Source organism: Osmerus eperlanus, chromosome 19, assembly GCF_963692335.1.
Source record: "Osmerus eperlanus chromosome 19, fOsmEpe2.1, whole genome shotgun sequence".
NCBI classification, from domain to species: Eukaryota; Metazoa; Chordata; class Actinopteri; order Osmeriformes; family Osmeridae; genus Osmerus; species Osmerus eperlanus.
The window spans coordinates 10,895,999-10,916,361 of record NC_085036.1 but is presented as its reverse complement, the minus strand read 5'-3'; the positions used below and the strand labels follow the sequence as shown (position 1 = coordinate 10,916,361).

The 20,363-nt window shown below is 47.8% G+C and overlaps 2 protein-coding genes across 7 annotated transcripts in view; both read left to right on the top strand.

The window, feature by feature from the left end:
* The window catches only part of sptbn2 (spectrin, beta, non-erythrocytic 2), a 48,490-nt gene extending 42,598 nt beyond the window's left edge, over positions 1-5,892 (top strand). For 2 of the 4 annotated variants that reach the window (XM_062485954.1, XM_062485955.1), the window contains 11 exons: positions 65-309; positions 456-594; positions 686-770; positions 1,103-1,299; positions 1,487-1,611; positions 1,825-1,900; positions 2,334-2,408; positions 3,528-3,706; positions 3,836-4,009; positions 4,219-4,261; positions 4,377-5,892. In XM_062485954.1, coding sequence (XP_062341938.1) covers positions 65-309; positions 456-594; positions 686-770; positions 1,103-1,299; positions 1,487-1,611; positions 1,825-1,900; positions 2,334-2,408; positions 3,528-3,706; positions 3,836-4,009; positions 4,219-4,261; positions 4,377-4,595 — 1,557 coding nt within the window. In that variant the 3' untranslated portion in view covers positions 4,596-5,892. The remainder of the gene's footprint in view (positions 1-64; positions 310-455; positions 595-685; positions 771-1,102; positions 1,300-1,486; positions 1,612-1,824; positions 1,901-2,333; positions 2,409-3,527; positions 3,707-3,835; positions 4,010-4,218; positions 4,262-4,376) is intronic. The other 2 variants (XM_062485956.1, XM_062485957.1) reach the window with 1 other exon arrangement.
* Positions 5,893-9,169: 3,277 nt separating this feature from the next.
* On the top strand, positions 9,170-20,014 carry cdc42ep2 (CDC42 effector protein (Rho GTPase binding) 2). Of its 3 annotated transcripts, none has more exons than XM_062485334.1 (2): positions 9,170-9,311; positions 15,319-20,014. In XM_062485334.1, exon 2 carries the CDS (start codon positions 15,635-15,637, stop codon positions 16,391-16,393), a length of 759 nt encoding a protein of 252 aa, XP_062341318.1. In that variant the 5' UTR covers positions 9,170-9,311; positions 15,319-15,634; the 3' UTR covers positions 16,394-20,014. The 3 variants fall into 3 exon arrangements, with proteins under 3 accessions (XP_062341318.1, XP_062341317.1, XP_062341315.1); XM_062485333.1 differs by lacking the exon at positions 9,170-9,311 and adding an exon at positions 10,470-11,091 and having other exon boundaries at positions 15,322-20,014; XM_062485331.1 differs by lacking the exon at positions 9,170-9,311 and adding an exon at positions 10,470-11,091.
* The last annotated feature ends 349 nt before the right edge of the window (positions 20,015-20,363 follow it).

Here is a 20,363-nt window from a genome sequence, read left to right as displayed (position 1 = left end):
TACACCACCCGACCTCCCCCCCAACCCTCGCTGAGCCGGTCTTCCTCCGCCCCCCCACCCGCAGGTGAACCAGGTGCAGGATGACGCGGCTCGCCTGCAGAAGGCCTACGCCGGGGAGAAGGCGGAGGAGATCCACCGCAGCGAGCGCTCCATCACCGAGGCATGGGAGGGCCTGCTGGGGGCCGGACAGGCTCGCCGGCTCCTCCTGCTGGACACGGTGGAGAAGTTCCGCTTCTCCAACATGGTGCGCGACCTCATGCTGTGGATGGACGGGGTCAACCTGCAGATCGACGCCCACGACAGCCCCAGGTGAAGCCACGCCCACCACTTGTTCAACTTGATTGCCGGCGTACAAGTACAGTACGACCAGATCTGTCCGGGGATTGGAGTTTATCCAGTGAAGGGGAATGATTGGTCCCTCCCTGACCTGTCTGTCCCCTGCCTGTGTCTTCCAGGGATGTGTCCTCGGCTGGACTGGTCATCGCCAACCACCAGGACATCAAGTCTGAGATCGAGACCCGGGCGGACAGCTTCACCGCCTGCTATGAGATGGGCAACACTCTCATCAACAACAACCACTACGCAGCCGACGAGGTATGACACACGCGCACACACACACACACACACACAGAGTTGTTAGCTGTTGGACTGCTGTCCTGACCCGTGCAATGTGACCACGTCTCAGATCAGGGAGAAGCTGGACCAGCTCCAGGGACGGAGGGCTGAGACCAACAAGAAGTGGCAGGACAAGATGGACCACCTCCAGATAGGTATGTTCTCTGGGCAGGGCGGGTGAGGGGTATGTTCTCTGGGCAGGGCGGGTGAGGGGTATGTTCTCTGGGCAGGGCGGGTGAGGGGTATGTTCTCTGGGCAGGGCGGGTGAGGGGTATGTTCTCTGGGCAGGGCGGGTGAGGTGTATGTTCTCTGGGCAGGGCGGGTGAGGAGTATGTTCTCTGGGCAGGGCGGGTGAGGGGAGGTTGGATGAGTAAAACTAGTAGCATGTGAGGTACCAGTGTCAGTACGTTTGTCGGCATGTATCGCCTTTCCCTCGTGTCTCACGCTCCCGGTGGGACCCGCCTGGCCCTCGCCGTGTCTCCGTCAGTCCTGGAGGTGCTGCAGTTCGGCCGGGATGCCTCTGTGGCCGAGTCGTGGCTGGCGGGCCAGGAGCCCCTGGTGCGGGCGGGGGAGCTGGGCGCCAACGTGGACGAGGTGGAGAGCCTGATCAAACGCCACGAGGCCTTCGAGAAGCTGGCCCACGGCTGGGAGGAGCGCTTCGTCCTGCTGGAGAAGCTCACCACGGTGAGGGCGTGTGTGAGGTGTGGGTGGGTGTGTGTGTGTGAGAGAGGTGTATCAGAGATGGCATCTCCTCTGCCTGCCAGAGTGTGTGGAGTGATGCGTCTGGCTCCTTCCTCCGACCACAGCCGCTGTCTGGCCTCTCAGACAGCGGCTGGCGCGCTCGTCCGTTAATCATCCCTCTGTGTGTCAGCTGGAGGAGCAGGAGCGCCAGCGGAGGATGGAGGAGGAGGAGAGGGCGAGGCGGCCCCCCACACCGCCCCCCACGGAAGTGGCCCCGTCCGAGGCCGAGAGCCAAGCACATGAATCTGCTGCCAGGTGAGTCTGGGAGGCCTGGACACCCGGGCTGCAGCTAAGTGGAGGGGTAGAGAGCAGGGGCAGAGCAATTTGACTGCAAATCAAGAGGTTCCAGGTTCGAATCCCCCTTTGTTGCTTTGGATAAAAGGGTTAGGGTTATAGTCTATGTACACACATCTTCGAGACATGTCTGGGTCGTCTTCTCATCCCCCCCGCCCCTGTGTACCCCTCCAGGACCAGCCTGGACCAGACCACCCTGAACCAGTCCGTATCCGTGAATGGAGTCCACAGTGACCAGGACACGTCCCAGGTGAGACACGCCTCCCACAGTCTCATCATGCTCATGCTCTTCACATCCAGTCACATCCAGTCTCAGGAATGTTTGACCAGGGATTCTAACACACCCGAACAAGTCGTCGTTTTGGTGTTCACAGTTCGGATGTTTAATGTCGTGGTCTTCTCTACGTCATCTTGTTCATGTATGATGAATATGTGTTGTCATTGTTTGTACCTGTGACGATATGTATATCTTGTAAGTTATCAGTAATCAATTAAGAAGACCTAAACGGTCGGTTCAACATCAGTCCTTTGTGTGAGTTTGTTTATGATACCAGTGTCTGTGTCTCTGTATGATCTACTTGTTTGTGTGTCAGGGTCTTGTCATGTTTCACTAACACTGGCGAGCAACACTCCACACTCCAGGACCTCTTAACTCCCATTTCCTGTTGCGTTTTTACCTGCAGTCCTTATCAGTGTCGTTGTCAGTGGGAAAGAAAGCCCAGCCTAAGCCCGTCTCTAAGCCCAAGCAGCTGGAGCGTGTGAGTACCCGACCAGGCGTAGTCCTAGCCTAGCCTCCTCATCCCTCCCCCACCCCCCTCCCCATGCCTGGCCTGCACCCTGCTCCTGGTCATGCCGCAGTACCTCAGCCTGGCCCAGCAGAGGGCGCCATCGCTCCCTGTCACGGCTGCCATCATTGCTAGCCTAGCCTCATCATCCCCCCCCCCCCCCCGTGTTGCTGTCCAGGCCTGTCCCTGTCCCCGTCCCCCCCAGGAACAGTCCCTCTGCTGAGTTCCTCTCAGTCTGTGTCGGTAACTGACCAGGACATGAGTGATCGTGAGAGCAATTGTTGTCATTAGCTTGAAGCTAGCGAATAGAACCCATGTGTCGTCTTGGCTCGTGAAAGTAGCTTCGCCCAAGTGGTCCTGTGTGTCAGCGTGCATTCAGCTGTTGTTCAGCAGGCCGACTGGAGAATAGGTTTTCAGCCGAGGCGGAAACTCAAGATTTCCTCTCAAATCCAAGTTGATGCCAGGGAACGTAGTCAACCATGTGTTGTCCCTTACGTGTCGCAGTGAGCCGCATCACTTCCTGCTGCCTTGTTATGGATTGTGTCTGGAGTCGTTCAGTGGAAACATCATTGCATGAGTGTGTGTGGTGCTGTGTGTGTCTGAGACGCTGGGCTGGCCTCCTGCTTCTCCCCTCCTGGCAGTGAGGGGTGCTGTGTCACGGGTCACCCCTGTTTAGAGTGAGTCGGTATCTGTGTGAGGATGTCTGTGTTTCTGTGTGAGGGTGTTTCTGTGTGAGGGTGTTTCTGTGCAAGGGTGTTTCTGTGCGAGGATGTTTGTGTTTCTGTGTGAGGATGTCTGGTGTTTCTGTGTGAGGGTGTTTCTGTGTGAGGGTGTTTCTGTGTGAGGATGTCTGTGTTTCTGTGTGAGGGTGTTTCTGTGTGAGGATGTCTGTGTTTCTGTGTGAGGGTGTTTCTGTGTGAGGATGTCTGTTTCGCATTGTGAGTTCATCAACAACGACACGCTGTTGTTGTTGTTGGCCAGTGGTGTCATCATGGCTGCTAGCTCTGTGGTCTTTCTGTAGAGAGAGTAAGAGTGAGAGTGTGATGTGCTCCGTCCAGCCGTGTCCTGACTAGCCCGTATCTCCCCCTGCAGGGCTCTGAGACGGACTCTGTGAACGGGCCGGGTCGAGACAGCGGCCTGGCCTCCTCCAGGCTGGACCCGTCGGCCACGCTGCCCAGCAGGGGCGGGGCGGAGCCGGGCCCCAACGCCATGGAGGGCATGCTCTGCCGCAAGCAGGAGATGGAGTCACACAACAAGAAGGCAGCTACCAGGTAAGGGAGGGGGGAGTGTGTGGGGAGGGAGGGGGGGGGGGGGTGAAGAGTGTAGAAATGCAAATGGAGGTGAGGAGAGTGAAAGAGAGGCCGTGATCACCCTGTGATCTCTGAGCCGTCCTCCCTCAGGTCCTGGCAGAACGTGTACTGCGTCCTGCGGAAGGGAAGCCTGGGCTTCTACAAGGACAACAAGAGCGCGTCCAACGGGATCCCCTACCACGGGGAGGTGCCCGTCAGCCTGGGGGAGACCGTGTGCGAGGTGGCCAACGACTACAAGAAGAGGAAACACGTGTTCAAGCTTCGGTAGGAGCGTGTCAAGAGGGGAGGAGGTCGGGGGAAGGGTGGTCGATTTGTCGGTTGATTGATTCGGTGGCTGGATAAGCCCGATCGCTCGTTCACCGCGTGACATTTAGAGAGAGCACAGTCACTGCGGTCCTAATGCTGTAGAGGTGATCCAGAGGGGAGTAGAGATGTGTTTAACACTGAGCTTGTCCTCTCCATGCTCCATGCAGGCTAGGAGATGGGAGAGAGTATCTGTTCCAAGCTAAGGACGAGGTAAGAGAAAACACACGCTGGTCACAACGTTGCTCCTGTCATGCCTGTCTGTCTGTCTGTCAGTCGGAGTTAACCTGTGTGTGTGTGTGTGTGTGTGTGTGTGTGTGTGTGTCAGGGGGAGATGAGCTCCTGGATCCGCTCCATCCAGGCCATCATCCCACCGGTGGGGTCAGGGGACCACTCTCCCGTGGGCCCCCGGGCCCTGAGCCGAGCCATGACCATGCCCCCCATCTCCCCCAGCTCGGCCGAGACCGGGGGCGTCACCATGCGCAACAAGGACGGCAAGGACAAGGACCGCGAGAAGAGGTTCAGCTTCTTCGGCAAGAAGAAATAAAAACATTTGGCGTTGAGGGGGGAAATAACACGCCGACTTCAACCCAAACAATATTTGTCAAAAAAATTCCAACAAACTGAAACAGGGCAGAAAGGAAAGGAAAAAGCGCTCGTGTCGCATAAAACGCTTTGCTGCCGGCCTCAGTCCTGAGGAGTCTCAACAACTACAACAGGCAGAGCTTGCTCTCTCTTTCTATCTCTATTCATTTGTCAGTTATTTCCCTTTAGCTATCTGGAACCGTCTCCACATCCAGCATCACCCCTAGTACTCCTCTGTCCATGGCTTTCGTGAGTTTTAGGCTTTGGGCCAACAGAGTTATATTGGCCTGACTCACTAGTAGATAACGAGGGGTTTCTGGTGGAAGCAGGGACAGTCACCTCGTCTCTGGCCAAGAGAGAGGGAGGCTCCCTCCAGTCAGATCCCCCCCCCCCCCCACACTCTAGATCCGGTTTGGGTTGAGTTAGCTGTGTCAGCCTGTCTGGAGACAGGCAGCTTACTTCAATGCTGTTTAAGTGGCAACCGAGAGAGCGACCATGGCACACGGTGCTATGGCAGGTTCCATCTATACCTGTTCTCTCATCTCTCCTTCTCTTTCTCCTTCGGAAGGACCACATCGATTTGTTTTTGTTTTGGTATTGATGTTAATAACTTTACCAATATTATTGCTGTTATTTTATTTATCTTTTTTGCTGTTGCAGGTTTGAGAAAAGATATTATTTAAAAAGAGTTTGTCAGTAGAAATCTTGAGTAACGTTGAGGAGGAGAAAGAGAGTTTTGGATGAGCGTACGAGACCACGTTGGTCTTGATTCTGTTTGTTTTGTTATCTTTTTTTTTTCTTGGAAGGAAAGTTCTGAGGCGTTTTTAAAAACGGTACATTTTAGCAGTGTGCAGTAAGTAATCATCAGTGGGGAAAATGACAAATATATATTTAAAGTGGTTTTATTTTCAATTTTATCTCAACTCTTACTTGTATTTGATTTTATTCTTCTTCTGAGGGATTAATTCTGCATTGATTTGGAGTTGTTTCTTTATAAAGCAGAGAGGGTTAGTTTTCTAGTAAGGGTGAGTGTGAGATGTGGTGCTGTTGGTTTTGCACGTTTTCTGTAACTCTTGATCAGAGGCAGCAAGTTGGGTGCCACTGTTCTATCTTTACACACACACACTCACACACATTCACACCAACGGAAGTTAATGGGATGGCTTCGGAAAAAAAGAAAAAAAAAAAATGTTTTTTGGTTTGAACATGTAGATGACACTGCTAAATTGATTAAACGTTCCTCCGGGATGATTTTCAGACTTCAGTTTCCCTCTTCAAATACCTTCTCCAGGTATAGACACGTAGTGGTGTAGTGTGTCTGAACACGGTTCAGGAGAGGAGAGGATCTGGGCCGGGGGAACACTCCTCTGAGAGACTCGGAGAGGGGGCAAGCAGGGCAGAGAGATCGGGTGTGTGGTGGGGGGGGGGTCATTATAGGTGGGCTAAGGAATGATGAGGTGGCAGATGGGATTCTGGGTAAAGAATGTGTGATGTCAAGTGCAGGATGATGATGCCTGAGAGAGCTGAGCCTTACTCAAGCCCATGTTTACTTTGTACTTTTCACAAGCACAGACTATCCATTTAATTTAATCAGTGCTTAACCACAAAGCGAGCTTTATCATTGATAACGCATCGTTTGGTACAAATCTTCAAAAGAATGTTTCAAATGCTGCCCATTGGCCTTGACTTCATGTATGGCCTTAATACCCAGGTACTATACGCAGGCTCAGACAGGCCCGCAGACACGGCTTCAGGACGTGAGGTGAAGGAGAGCGTTAACGATGGCGATCTCTCCGCGTTTGATTGTGACAGTGAGGGAAAAAAAGTTTCAGTGGTTTTCTAGGCGAGCTGCGTGCTGTTCCGTATGTGGCATGGCTTCATATAGGATTATACTTGTATATGTGTCATCGTTGTCTCCTAGTCCCATCTACTTGATGTTCTCTAGGTACGTGAGGTTCCATGTAAGCAATGTCTAGCATGGCATGATATACCATGAAACCCACACTGGGTAGGACGGAGAATTACACTGGACCGAACTGGTCAAACTATCTCACCTCTTAACAGTTAAAGATCAATAATACAAAGAACAGTTCATTGAAAACGGTAATTTAAATAAGACGATGTTTAAGTCCAACTCAGACACGTTTGGAACGTAATATTTGTTTATTAATAGTGCAAGGCTGGATGTGGGAACACAGTGTTACCCTTGTGGATGTTTTTGCCAGTTGCTCTCTCATTGCCAATAGTGGTAGGAGCTGTCATGGATTTTTTAAAGAACATTTCAGATAAACTAAGCAGATTGACCGGCCTAAACTGCTTGGCGGCTGACTGTTTTGTCTACGAGGGTTCTCAGAACCAGCTTTGAGGCTGAGCTTCTGTTTAGAGTACGGAAGCAGCTGTTAAAAGGTTCAGTCAGGGATCTAAGTGTTAAGCAGCGAAGCTGAGAGCTGGCTTGGTCAGGACTTCCTGTCTACCAAACCACCAGAGAAACACCCAAACGTTAAAAACCAGCTTGAATGGACGCTCAACTTCCGAAGCTAGGTTCTAGTACCCTCTCATGGACGTACTTGTGCTATGGTGACCCTCTTGAAATCCTGCCAGATTCAAGTAGGTGCAGGTGTGAACAATGAACAGCCCAGGAAAGTGATCGGTGAATCTCTGGATCTCTTATGAATGTTGATGTCTTAAAAGTAGGTTGGCCAAATTGGTCATGTGATGCAAAATAATGGATGCCGTTATTTCAAATGCTTTAAACACCATCTCTCTCTAGGACACAAAACACACACACCCCTGAATTGCCTGGCTGTGAACTGGTGTCAGACTTGGGTTGATGATGTTCAGTCTGAGGTGAGCGATGACCGAAAAAGGCCAGACTTTATCATTGATGGCAGAGGGCTGGTAAGAGCTTAGAGGGCGATGCTGTTGAGTGACAAACGTGTATGAAGAAGGGATGTCTCCTGCTTGAAGAGGAACAGACACACATGGACAAGAAGACAGATGGCAAATTTGAGCTTACCTTTTTAGCTTTAGGCAGCAAGGGGGATGTGCTGTTTTACAGGGGCTTGTATTTTCTCATCCGGTGATCGGTTCTGCAGCGTTTGATAAGCCTGTCCATGCAAACTCATTTTCATGACTTTTAAAGAATGTCAATCCCTTCCTCTGTGACTAATTCGAGTTGTTAATATCACTACTATGATTGGTTATGATTATCATTCTTATTATTGCTACTGTTATTACTACTACTACTGTTACTACTGCAACTTATAACTATAACTGCTGTCCATTTTCAGGTATTTGTCTGTAATACCAGACCCTTCCACAAGATGTCCGTGTGCTGTGGAGCATTTTCATTACGAATCGAAATGTTTGTTGACTTGTGTATCTACATCTAATATTAGGAATAATAAAACATGGTTTAAAAGAAAAACATGCCTTGTGCATGTGTAGTTATTTGTAATGTGTCTCTTTGATTGTGGATTTGAAACTACAATGCGACTTTACATGCATTTCCTAATCCTGTTCGTCTCAGTGTTTATGTCGGAAATAGAAGCTCTTAAATGCTGACAGAGGGCCTGCTGATGCCAGGTAACCAGTAAATAATTTACATGACCCCGACTACACCAATCTATTAAACACACAGGTGAGGCAACGTTCACTGCAGAACCTTCAGTTACGATATTCAGTTACATTGCCTGGTTTCTGGGTGATCCAAACTGGCACTTCGAAAACGTTTTGTGCAGCACCGAGGGCCAGCCCTGGGAACACACTGTCACATTCTCAGGCCTATCCTGACATCGACGGCAGAGAGAGGAAGGGCATTTCAGGCATATCCTGTCTCCCGTTTGCCAGACATAAAACAGCTCTGAGCGAGTACGTCTTGTTCTTGATTTTCTCCAACTTGGCTGCACATGGCCTCCTCTAAGTGCTTCTAATGTGCTGTCTGAAGCGTGCCCAGATCATTCTCCAAACATGTTAAAGGGCCAGGTAGTCTGTGTTATACCACACCCTGCTGAAGCATTGGCATCCTTCACATCATCATCCCCTGTATCTCAGTTGATTCAATGGTAGTTGGCATGTTACGTAAGGGGGGAGGGGAGGGTATGCAAATGTTCCTTGTTTAGCAGCTTGTTCGTAACATTAAACTACAGAGGATGGATGCTGGTGTGACCTTTTGTGTTTTCAAATGACTTCAAATGTAATTCCCTGCTTTATAACTTCAATAGAAAGCACTTATGTGGTGTTGTCACGGTTTGAAGGAATGACAAATACTCTGATCTAAATAGTAACGGACACTTTCAAATCCGCATTCTCTGCACAAGAAGTGTAAATGGCCTCACAGACCTCAATTAATCAAGTTCCCTGGACAACTTGGCAACTGCGATATACTGAAGCAGTTTTCAAAAGCGTCAGAGCCCCCTTTCAATAGGCTCTCACGGGCTCCCCTTTCTGCTAACGGCTAACCTAACAATAGCCAGTTACCCAGCGACCGTTGAAGCTCCCAGAGAAAAGACAAGGAGGTCACAATGCTTTTAGGAACCCTTCGCTTCAGTAGCAAGTGTCTCTGACATGCTAGACTACTCCTCTCTAATATCAGGATAGAGTAACATTTTTATACAGTGTTGTTTTATTCATTAACTAGAATGAACTAGAATGAAGATAAAGGATGATGTCCCATTTGGTAAGTTTTCTTGTATCTTGTTAGTATTTTTAGGTTGTTCTTTTGCTCTGATGCTAAGGCAACACGAATGAGTCACCCATATTCATTCATATATTCCAACTGGTGATTTGAATGCTGCCTAATAAAATGTTATCTACCAAATAGTTAGTTCACAACACCCCTTGCTCTGCCACATGCAAGTAGATAACTAATGAACTAGTTTGAAGGAGGCTGTAGGTAGTATTGCATTGATTCCCTGCTTTTTAAGCCCCATGCATTATGCATGACAGCAGGTTGTGGGGGGATGCGTCCTGGACACTGGGGAGCTGACTGCACAGTCTGCTTTTTCCACTTAGCAGTCCAAGGACACGGTGCAAGTGAACTCATAACACTAAAGTTCGTTGTATCTCAGGAATATACAGGTCTCTGAAACATTCATAACATCTGGGCCGTATTTAGAGCTTGGAGAGGAAGGAATAACGACAATGGTTGTGTGTGCCTGTGTCCGGTACGGAACTGCTCGTTCTGGCTGGATCAGTGGGCCCGCAACCAAAACCTGCTTCAACTTGATTCAGTGTTGATTACGCAACGTTTTACACATGAAGGCATTTACACCCCTTGTTAGGTAGAAGTTAATCTCGTTAAATGTTGATGACATTTGAGACAGATTTTCAACATTGTTGACTCAAAGTGGTCAATAGCTTTAGCAGGGGATTTTAGTGGGGGCTGTGAGGGATATCTGCCTTTTTAATAAGTTGTCATGGTGCCTCTCTTCTGGATGCCACGTGCTATTGTAACTCTAATTCAATGTCCACGGTGCTTTAAACCCCATGCAGGTGGTATATAGCTTTGGACTTGATTTTTTGCAAAAGCCAAGAAAGTTTAGATACATTTGACAACTACCCACTCCCTCTCTCTCTCTCTTTTTCTTCAAGCGCTTTATTGTGATTGTGTTTACTGCATTCTCTTGTGTTAGGTGATTACAAAGCGATTAGCGACAACAAAGTTATGGTAGGCTATCACTTGATTCAATCATGATATGCCCCTCTGGATTGTCACGTTTGACTGTGAACTAGATAATAATACATGTTTCCATGGAAGCTAGTTCTGGCAGAACTATCATAGCCCTGCCTAGGGGTGTAAACGGCGATGAGTCAATAATCGCGCGCCCGTCGAAGCGTGCACATTTGAACAGCGACTGCAGCGTCCATCTACGGCAGCGCCTGCCTGGGTTGGAATTTGGGAGCAACAAGGAAGAAGAGAAATATTCCTATAGAGACATACAAAGCCTGGTATGGATCACTGCATCTCTGAGGAATAGTCGTAGCCAAACCAGGCCACGATGTATGGTAGTTGATGTAGCACTGATGTAGCGTGGACTACAGACCCTGAATGAACCCATATAGATTTACGAGCCTGCCACGAGCGTTTCCACACGTTTGCCTTTTTCTGCAAAAATCCGGTGCCGCACTTTACAACTCCTCACTAATTGAGGAGGTGCACCCGCAAAGCATGCGTACAGGAGAGCGCGCGAGGGGGTGTCATATGAAGCGCATCTCTGGTTCCACTGTATCAGCACATCCACTGTAGGCTGCGGAGCACGGTTTCAAGTGAGGAGGTTATTTTTGTGGTGCAGGCACCTCTGCATCGCCGCACTCATGGAGACCTAGTTAACAGCCGTAACATTATATTTTTTCAGTGGCCTGATTGTTTTATAATTCTGTACCATAAACCTATTCAAGTTTTTACAAGCCTATGGTGCTGACACTACTGGATGTCGGAATTATCTTGGAGCGACGCGGTAAGTCTTTAACTATGTTATTTTTAGCTGCTAAAATAGCGCACCTTAACTACAACTTACTAAGATAAGCTTTATCTCGCATGTACAGTATTGTGAGGTGCCGCCTCGGTAAAAGTAAGCCACTTCTATGTGATATTAGCCTACCTGCGGTCTTGCATTAGTCTACTGTTATATTCCTAAAACATGACCGCTGGTTCATGAATTAGGTTGACGAAGTATTGTGCATTTATTAATGTTACCTCTGATGTAAAAGACTGGGATAGGCTACATAAGCAGGTTACACAGGAACTGTAAATGCGTCATAAGATGACGCATACACCTACATTTGTTTTCTCATTCCTTTGAAATTATCAAAAAAATTACAAAATATATTTGCATAGCGGTTTTTACAAGCAATGTCACATAGAGATTCACATAAACCCATAGAACTGCATCTAAATCAACGTAAAAGAAGACAAGGAAAAACTCCCAGGCAAACTTAGAGGACAAAAAGGAAGGATCCTTGGGAGGAGCAATTCAGTGTGGGATCCCCTCTTCCAAAGACGTTTGGTGATAGAGAGGTGCAGACCATAGGCTGAACATGCAATGAGAATAGAGATAACAGTAAAAATGCCCAAGTGAATGGATGATGAAACACATATATTCAGAGTTATGAATGAGAGCATTTGCAGTGCTCTTTGGTGTGTGTCAGTGTGTGCAGTGGTCAGCTACTGTGCTGGGAAGTACAGGATCAGTAGAAAGCCACAGGATGGTCAAGTAGGCATCAGGAGTTCTGTGTGGTCCATCAGAGAGCATTAGAGACCAAAATGTGCCTTGTTGTCTAGGTCCATAAGGCGTTGTAGGATGTCCAGGACCACAGATTGTGGAGAAAGAGTCTACAATGTTTTGTAACCCAAAAACAATAAATGACATTGTGCTGTTTTTGGTGTAAAATATCATTAGACTAAACACACCCTTTCCTCCTCTGGCTCAAAAAAAAGCTCTACCATTTCTATTTAAGGTGTGTTTATTTCCTTCTCAAAATGATTAGCTGGGTTATGTTTATCTCAGGAGGAAGGAATGTGAAATGTCATCCAGAAACATCTCAGATCCAGATCTTGTACTAATCACTTTCAGTACAGGCTCGTGAAAGGAAAGTCGGTCAGGTTCGGGGGGGTTTAACACCTGACATCTTTCAACCAGACCATGTTTCAACAGCCCTGGTGGAGTGAAATTCCCACCAAGTACCGATGTGAAGCCTCCCCTCATGCCCGTGTCTGTCCCTGCCCTCCTGTGTGACAGGAGTTTGAATAGTGACAGTGCTGGCATTGTTTAAAAAGTGCTCAGTCGCAGTGAACGGTAGTGCATAGTGAACAATGTCCTCCTTAGACCTCTGACTGTGCTCTTTGTGTGAGCTCTCAATGGATACTCAAGCCCAAAATGTTGTGGCAGTATGTTCCATGTATGATGTAACAAACAAACAAACAAGGAAGATTTTCAAGGGCTTCATCCAGCATTAGGGTATAGATTATGGTCGTTAAAGTCGGCAGCCATAGATGCAGGTCAGATAGTCTCATATCTGGAAATTAGGTCACATATGGTGCACAAAAACAAAATGACTATGTAAGTACTCTGACATACTCTTTGTCTTATGTTAATGTTTTTTTAATACACAAAAACATCTAATGACCTTAAAAAAACAAATATATTATATGATGTATATTATACATCGGAACTATCCTGTATCTGGGTGAATGTGTGGATGAACGTGCTGTTCCTTGGTATCAGTAAACTAACTGGAGGACTGTTTTCGGGAGGAAACTGAGGCATGTTATACGACTTTCATGTGAGGACTCCCATTCTCTGATAATTGAATGAATAAAATGCGATGAACCTAGCCGTTACGCCTCAACAAAACAATATGGCCCATGCCTGTGGTATCCAGATCTGGGTTGACGACCTTGGTGGTCTGTCTGTTCCTCTAGACCGTTGCACTCGACCAGTGGTCTCCCCTCATGTCTAAAGCTGTTTCAAAACAACCAATTAATGTCATGTGACCAGTTTGTTTAAGCCAGGGGCTGGAGAGGTCTGGGCTGGGGTTGTTGTGGTGAAAGATGAAGCAATGAACCATCAAAACCACCTCTTTAGGGGAGGAGAGTGCATGGAGAGTTTTAAAGGTATGTGTGTGTGTCCACGTGTATCCACATGCCCATGATTGTGTGTGTGCGTGCATGTGTGTGCATGTGTACATGTGCGGATGATGGAGTGTGTGTGTGCATGATTGTGTGCGTGTGTTTGCGCTTGCATGATTGTGTATGTGTGATGAGGAGAGGAATGTTTAAAGACTAAATCTTTCATCCATTAGTAACCTGCTGATGTCAGGTGTTGAGGCTACTATGGACTGCTAATAAGACTGATCTGTCAGCTCAGACTAACAAAAAGTGTTTTGTGGAGGCATGTGGACACATTTTTGGCTGTGTAGAAGTAGCCTAATGTAGAAGTCCACGAACACTGTCAGGGTTCAGACGAGCCGCTTAGATGCTGCTGCCTCTGTCCTGCCCTTTCAAATGAAAGAGACGGAATGTGCGCTTCAGACCGTAACAAAGTGTTCAAAGTGTTCACGTCCACAGGCCAGGTCCACAATGGTGGCCCTGAGAGAGGCTCCCAGGCTCTGGCCAAATGGAGGAGAGGGCAGCCAGGAGAGGAGGCCGGACCCAGCGCTCCCTGTGTTCCACAGCGACTCCTTATCTCCACAGACCAGCGATTCATCTCTCTCTCTCTTTCACTCCCTTCGTGTCGCTCTGTGTCCTGCTCTGTGTCTCTCTCTCTGTCTTGCTTTCTCTCTCTCTGTCTTGCTCTCTCTCTCTGTCTCTCTCTGTCTTGCTCTCTCTCTCTCTCTCTCTCTCTCTCTCTCTCTCTCTCTCTCTGTCTGTCTTGGTCTCTGACCCTCACCCCCCCCCCTTCCCTTTTCCCCCCCTTCTTTCCGTTGTTCAACAATGTATATCAGTCCTATTGTGAGAGGCATCTGTCTACACCCAGAAGTCGGTTGGACCTGTTCCTCCTGCTCAGCACAGCTGGCATCACATTACATCATATGGGCACCTTTTGTGGTTGAATACAGTTAGGCGACCATTGTTTCCATTCACGCCGAGGTGAGGGTTGGTTTTTCTGAGCGCTGTCAGATAAGAGGCGTTGGCCTTTTGTTACTTTTTGAGAGATCTTGCTCACAGCGAAGGACCATCCCACTTTGTATTGAAGCGAAAGCTCTCTTAGGTGCCTGTGTAAGTGTGCATCGGCCCCTCCCTCTCCCCTCTCTTTCTCTTCCTCTCTCTCTCCCTCTCTCTCTCTCTCTCTCTCTCTCTCCCGCTCTCTCGTTCTTTCTCTCTCTAGCGCTTTATCTCATAGTTGTAACCAAAGAAGTATGAGTTCATGTCTGTGGCATGCGAGCCAGGCCCTCTTGTGTTTTCCAGGTGCTGCTGCTCAGCCCAGCCCAGGCGTGCCCCTAGGTCATGGCTCTCTTGAGTCCTGATGGAGGCTAATCTGGCTCCCTCAGACCTGATGCCTGTCACCGCTCCTCACGCCGCCGAGCTAAAGCTGCCCCAAAGCTGTTTATATCAGGCTAACCCCCTCTGGTGTCCTCCTCCAAATGTCCTTTCCTAATTCACACTTTCACAGTCCCGACGTCTCCCCCTCCCTGCTCTGTCCACGCCTCACATGGCTGGTCCACATGATCTCCTCAAAGACGTTTCAGGAGCGGGAGCGTATCTCATTCACGTCTGGTGGAGTAGTAAAATGTGGGGATTGAACTCGCTTTGTGACCATGTCACCCTCCAGCAAAGTGTGTGATTTCAGTTCAGCGGATCAGGATTCACACTACTCAGGGGAAGAGCGTATTTTCCCACACTGCACTGCCAACAACAATAGACTGTGTGATTATTTTATGTCCTGTCCCCAAATGATTCGATGGAAATATGGATTTATTTTTCTTTTAGCTCAACTCATTAAACTCTTGGATGTATTTGATGTGGTCAAACCGGGTCTCTGGGCTGTGAAGATTTTCGAGTATGTCACCAGTGTTAGCTTCTCCTTCAGACACAATTAAGCTTTTGATCTAATTTCATCTCAAAGCATGATTTTAAATATTAATAGTAAATTAGGAAATAACTATTCCTTCTGTAATTCTCAAGTGATGGCAATTGGATGATCTGAGAGGCCTGTATGGTGACATGTCCTTTACTCCTTTGTCAGCAGTTGGAGGTGAGCAGTCTGGATGGACGGTCCTCTGACCTCACAGAGACGTCTCCCAGCCGTCAAGCGTATCCGCCCGACATTCCTTCCACTCTGAAGATCTCTCACAGAGGAGTAGGTTCTCGTGGACTTCCTTCAGAATAACAACCGACCTCCGGGAACGTAGCTCCAGAGGAAGGTGCTTGCAGCAGTGCGGTCCTCCAGTCCAGTTATTGAAGCTCTGTGTGAGAGGAGCCCTCTTGAGCCTCCTCTCCCAGCCACGCCCCTCACATTGTTGCCAGGGCTGAATCTCTGCTGCCCAGGGAGGGGTCCCGACATGTCAACCAAGGCCCCCATCTACCTGAAGCGGCGGAGCAGGAAGGGGAAGAAGGAGAAGCTGCGGGACATCCTGTCCTCGGACATGATCAGTCCTCCGCTGGGGGACTTCCGCCACACCATCCACATCGGCAGCGGTGGCGGCGAGGACGACCTCTTCGGGGACCTGTCCTTCCTGCAGGGGAAGTTCCACCTGCTCCCGGGCCAGCAGGGCCACAGCCTGTCCCAGCGCTCCAGCATGTATGGAGAGCCCTTCCAGTTCAGCCGCACGGCCAGCGTCAGCGGACACTTGCCCTCCTCGGAGAGCTCCCCCTTGCTGAAGAACGCCTTCTCTCTGCCCGTCATCGGGGGCGTGCAGGCCATCACTCTGCCCCTCACCTCCGCTCCCCCCCCTGCCCCCCAGTCGCCTCAGAGTGCAGCCCCTCCGCCCAAACCCCCCAGACTGCACCTGGACGACAGGGCCCTCCCCCTTGGCCAGGGTCCCTCCTCACCGTCAACCCAGTCGCCCTGCAGCACGGCCAGGTTCAGCCCACCCCTGCCCAGGGTCTCCTCGGTGGATGACGTGTGCATCCAGGACCCCTATGTGGAGGACGACAGCCAGGAGCACTCCTACATGTCCCATGCTGGCTCCCTGCTCTCCCTGCACCTCGACCTGGGCCCCTCCATCCTGGACGATGTCCTGCAGATCATGGACAGCCACCGTCTGAACGGGCTCAACAGCACCTGTCTGCAGGGGGGCCTGCAGGGGATCTACACCTGACGACATCCACCCTCCTCTTCCCTGCCTGCACCCCCCTCCGCTCACTGTCTGCTTTCAGTCCTTCTTAGTGTAGATGAGACAAGGGACTGTGAAGTCAGACACCCTTGCAGGATCACAAGGCTGGGTAATAGAGCACTCATATTAAGTGCATTCTCCCGGCACTTTGCTTTAGTTGCTGTTAGTGTTTAAGCGATGCTAAATATCTTCTACACTTTTCCCTCATGTGAAATGTCTTCGGTAAACACATGACTCAGACTGAGCTGACACGGTTGCAGTACAGTATGTCCTTTCTCCCGTTCCTCACAGACAACTACGAAGACTTTGGTGGAAGAGTGCACTGCGGGTCAGAAACGTTAGCAAGCATGTGTCTTTTTTACTGCGTGTACTCCCTGTCTGCTGCCTGGCAACACAGAGGCCTGTGCTGCATCACACAGCTCGCTCAGCTCTGTCGGGACCCATTTTCGAAGCTCTGCTTGGTTCTGTTGGTGCTATTGTTCTCAAAGACAGGCGGATGGGGGAAAAAAGGAACTGTACAAAAAGGGGATTCTCCGCAGGGACCAGAGTGTGAGAAGAGGTGACCTCCTTGAGTCTGTGACACAGTTCTCCTGCTTTTCTTTTTAAACCCAGTGACCGATGAAACCATGTGTTTATGTGGATGTTGAATTGAGGGCCAGGGTGAGGAAGTGTACTCCAGAAAACGAGTTTGAAAGTTCAATAACAGTTTCTGGCACACTGAGGCTTGAAATAATGGATATAATAAGATGTGCAGTAGCTACATTACCCTTTACTGAAAATAGTTTATAATGAGATTCTCACCACAACTGCAAACCCCTGTAGGATTCTATGCACTGTCTCTATTACGTTAAGTAACCAAAAATCACCATCTGTTTTGGGGAAATCTAAACTGGTTATAGCTTTTGTAGAGATATGTATGATGGAACTGTACAGTATGCAGTACAGTATTTTTGATATTACATGGGCAATGCAAGAATACTACAGTATTCTGAACAGCTTCATGGGTTTGTTTTTCCTCAATTATTACTGGTAGGTATGATGGTATGATTATAATATAGCAATTATCTTTTTATTTTATTTTAAGGCTCTCTGATTCACTTTAAGGTAGTATATGGCATACTTTTGAATTTGGTGATGATGGTTTAGTAACCATTGAAGTCCACCATGCTATTAGAAAGGGGCCCATAGCACATGTAACTAATAGGCTTTTATTCTGGATAGTACTGATACAGTAACAATGATAACATCACACATTTAGCATGCACTTGGAGGACAAAGTTGTTGACATTTAAAATGTACCGAACAAAAGCACTAGAAATCTATTTTTTTTGTCTGTGTCTCACACAGAAATGTCAACTTGCAATAAACCTGCTGTAATTACATGCTTTTTATGATGAACAACTGTATAGCACCACTGTTATCAGATCAGTCTTTTGTTGTAAATGTTGATGTCCTCTTTGGGATATACACTCGTCAGATACAATTTCACTACTGAGTTGAGCTAGATATGAAATAAGTAGGAGTCTGGCCCAGTGCTATCGTCCTTTTGCATGCTCATGAATCGTAAATCCATCCTCTGAAAAAAGCTCCTGGGTTCTTGACTTGTGAGTCTGTGCAGAGCTGGGGGCTTTATCACTGGCAGTATATCAGACACACACAGTACTCCTCAGCCCAGAGAGGATGAGCTAGCTTGAGATGAACTGTCCATCTAACTGCTCCAGATAACTGGGACCGTCAGACGGCGTCCTGGCTGGTGTTGTGTAACAGTACAGCGTCAGTACAGTGGCGTGCTACTGACAGCTCTTTGAGACACCATGCTTCAGCCAGGACACTCAGCAACTGTTGCGAATCAGCTGTGTGGAGAGTACTGGTGTTTACGCTGTTTTAACCTACCTAGCACCTCCTGAATGCTTCTCATCAGTCACTGCAACTGCTAGTACAGATAGTTTGATTGATACAGATGATTTATATGCTGTATTGACTTTGGTCTTCCTTTTTTAAGCTGTGATATGTATGGTTTTTAGGATGGAACAAGTTCTGGCATGTTTCAGAATAATCGTATCTAGCCTCTTATATCAGACTGACCTCCTTGTTTGTGCTGTGTAGGTCTCTATCATAGTGTACTTTACTTCTTCAAGGCATCAGGCCGGTTGCACAAAGCACCTTAAGTTTTTTCCTTAAGTATGACACTAAAGGGTAGATTTCTCCTTAGCTAAGGGATTTACTTAAGGGGGTTGCACAGAATCCCTTAAATGGTTTCCTTAGCTAAGGTGAAACGTTAAGGGATTTACTACATTAAACGTGATTTCACAGCAGTAAAATTCGACCGTTTCCACGGTGACCGCGTCTGTTCAGTTTTATCGTTAGTAGGCCTACATCACCTTACAAGAGCTACTGTAGAGCTAAAATTTGGAAAAAAAGTGCAAGAAAACCGAATTGGTCAGAGGAGGAAAAGATTGTCCGTCTACAGGAATATAGCAAAAGAAAACACATACTGAAAAGTAAATTCGATCCGCACATAACAGCCCACAAAAAACTACGAATGTGGGAGGAAATAGCAACCAACATAAACTCACGAAGTTTGATCAAATGGTCAATTTCAGAAATTCAAAAAAAATATGATAACTTAACTGTAATGTCCAAAAAAGAGATCACGCATTTCAGGAGGGAGTCCAACAAAACTGGTGAGATCAACTTTACTTGTAGGTGTAGCTTACTGTAGTTGCTACTGTACACAGTAACGTTTTGTAACATTTACTGTTACAGTAGCTAGTCGAGGTAGACTAGCCGACCCGTAAATAGCCTTCATGTTTAGACTGCAGCAGCACAGTAGCCTATACAGAGTGCTATAAAACAACTACATTGACATAAAATACATTTTGTTTGGAATACATTTTCAGGTGGTGGTCCACCTCCAAAACCACTTTCAGATGAGGCAGTGATGGTAGCAAACATCATTGGTATCGACTCAACTGTAAACGGTCGGACAATTCGTAAATTGACTGCCGGTCAAATCTATAATTTAAGATCAATTGCTCATCATTAAGTGTATCCATTGGGTTTTCGCGGTCGCGGAACACTTCTTGGGATAGGCCTACGTTCATTTATATCCATAAACTCGGCCATGTTGCGGATTAAAAATGAACTAGAGGTACCTTAAATTTTCTTCCTTAGTTTGGTTGCTAAGGTCTTTCGTGCAACGCTTTAACGAACTTTAAGGGATTCCTTAAGTATAAGACGAAGTTAAGGAGAAAACCTTAAATACTTAAGGGAACATTTAAGGAAACCTTAAGGAAAATACTTAAGGGTGCTTTGTGCAACCGATTACATTTTAAGGAAACCTTAACTCTGACTTTAAGGAAAATCTTAACTTAAGGTGCTTTGTGCAACCGGCCTTTGTAAATATTTTAATCACCAGACATTATGCTCCATGCAGTGAACAGCATCCACCTACCTTATCAAGGTTCTCAAGGTTATCCATCACAAAACCATTACGGATCATTCCTTTTAGTTAAGCACTGTTCAGAGTATGATCAGAAATTCTTATGTCGCTGCTATCAACAATTAAAATAACTGTCTATTTGAATCAATAAACTCATTGAAAATTGTTTTTAAAAAAAATGTGTTATGTATTTCTAATGTGAGAAGATGGGCCTATCTTTGTGTGCGTGTGTGTGCGTGCGTGTGTGTACTCTTGTTTACCCATCTACTTTCTGAACAGCCCTGGGAATCGCTCCAACTGGCTTTATTAACACTGGGCCCTCAACACACAGCCCGTGACCCTGAGAGCAGAGGCGGCCTGGGAACACTACAGAGAGGGGGCCACAGGGGGGCGGGCTCAAGAGGGAGGAGAGAAGGGCCCTTTCTAACAAATGCACAGGATGAGAAGAGGCAGGAAAGCTGTCGCAATTTTGTTTAAGTGGTGTGGGCGTATTCCTGCTAGTCAGAACAAATA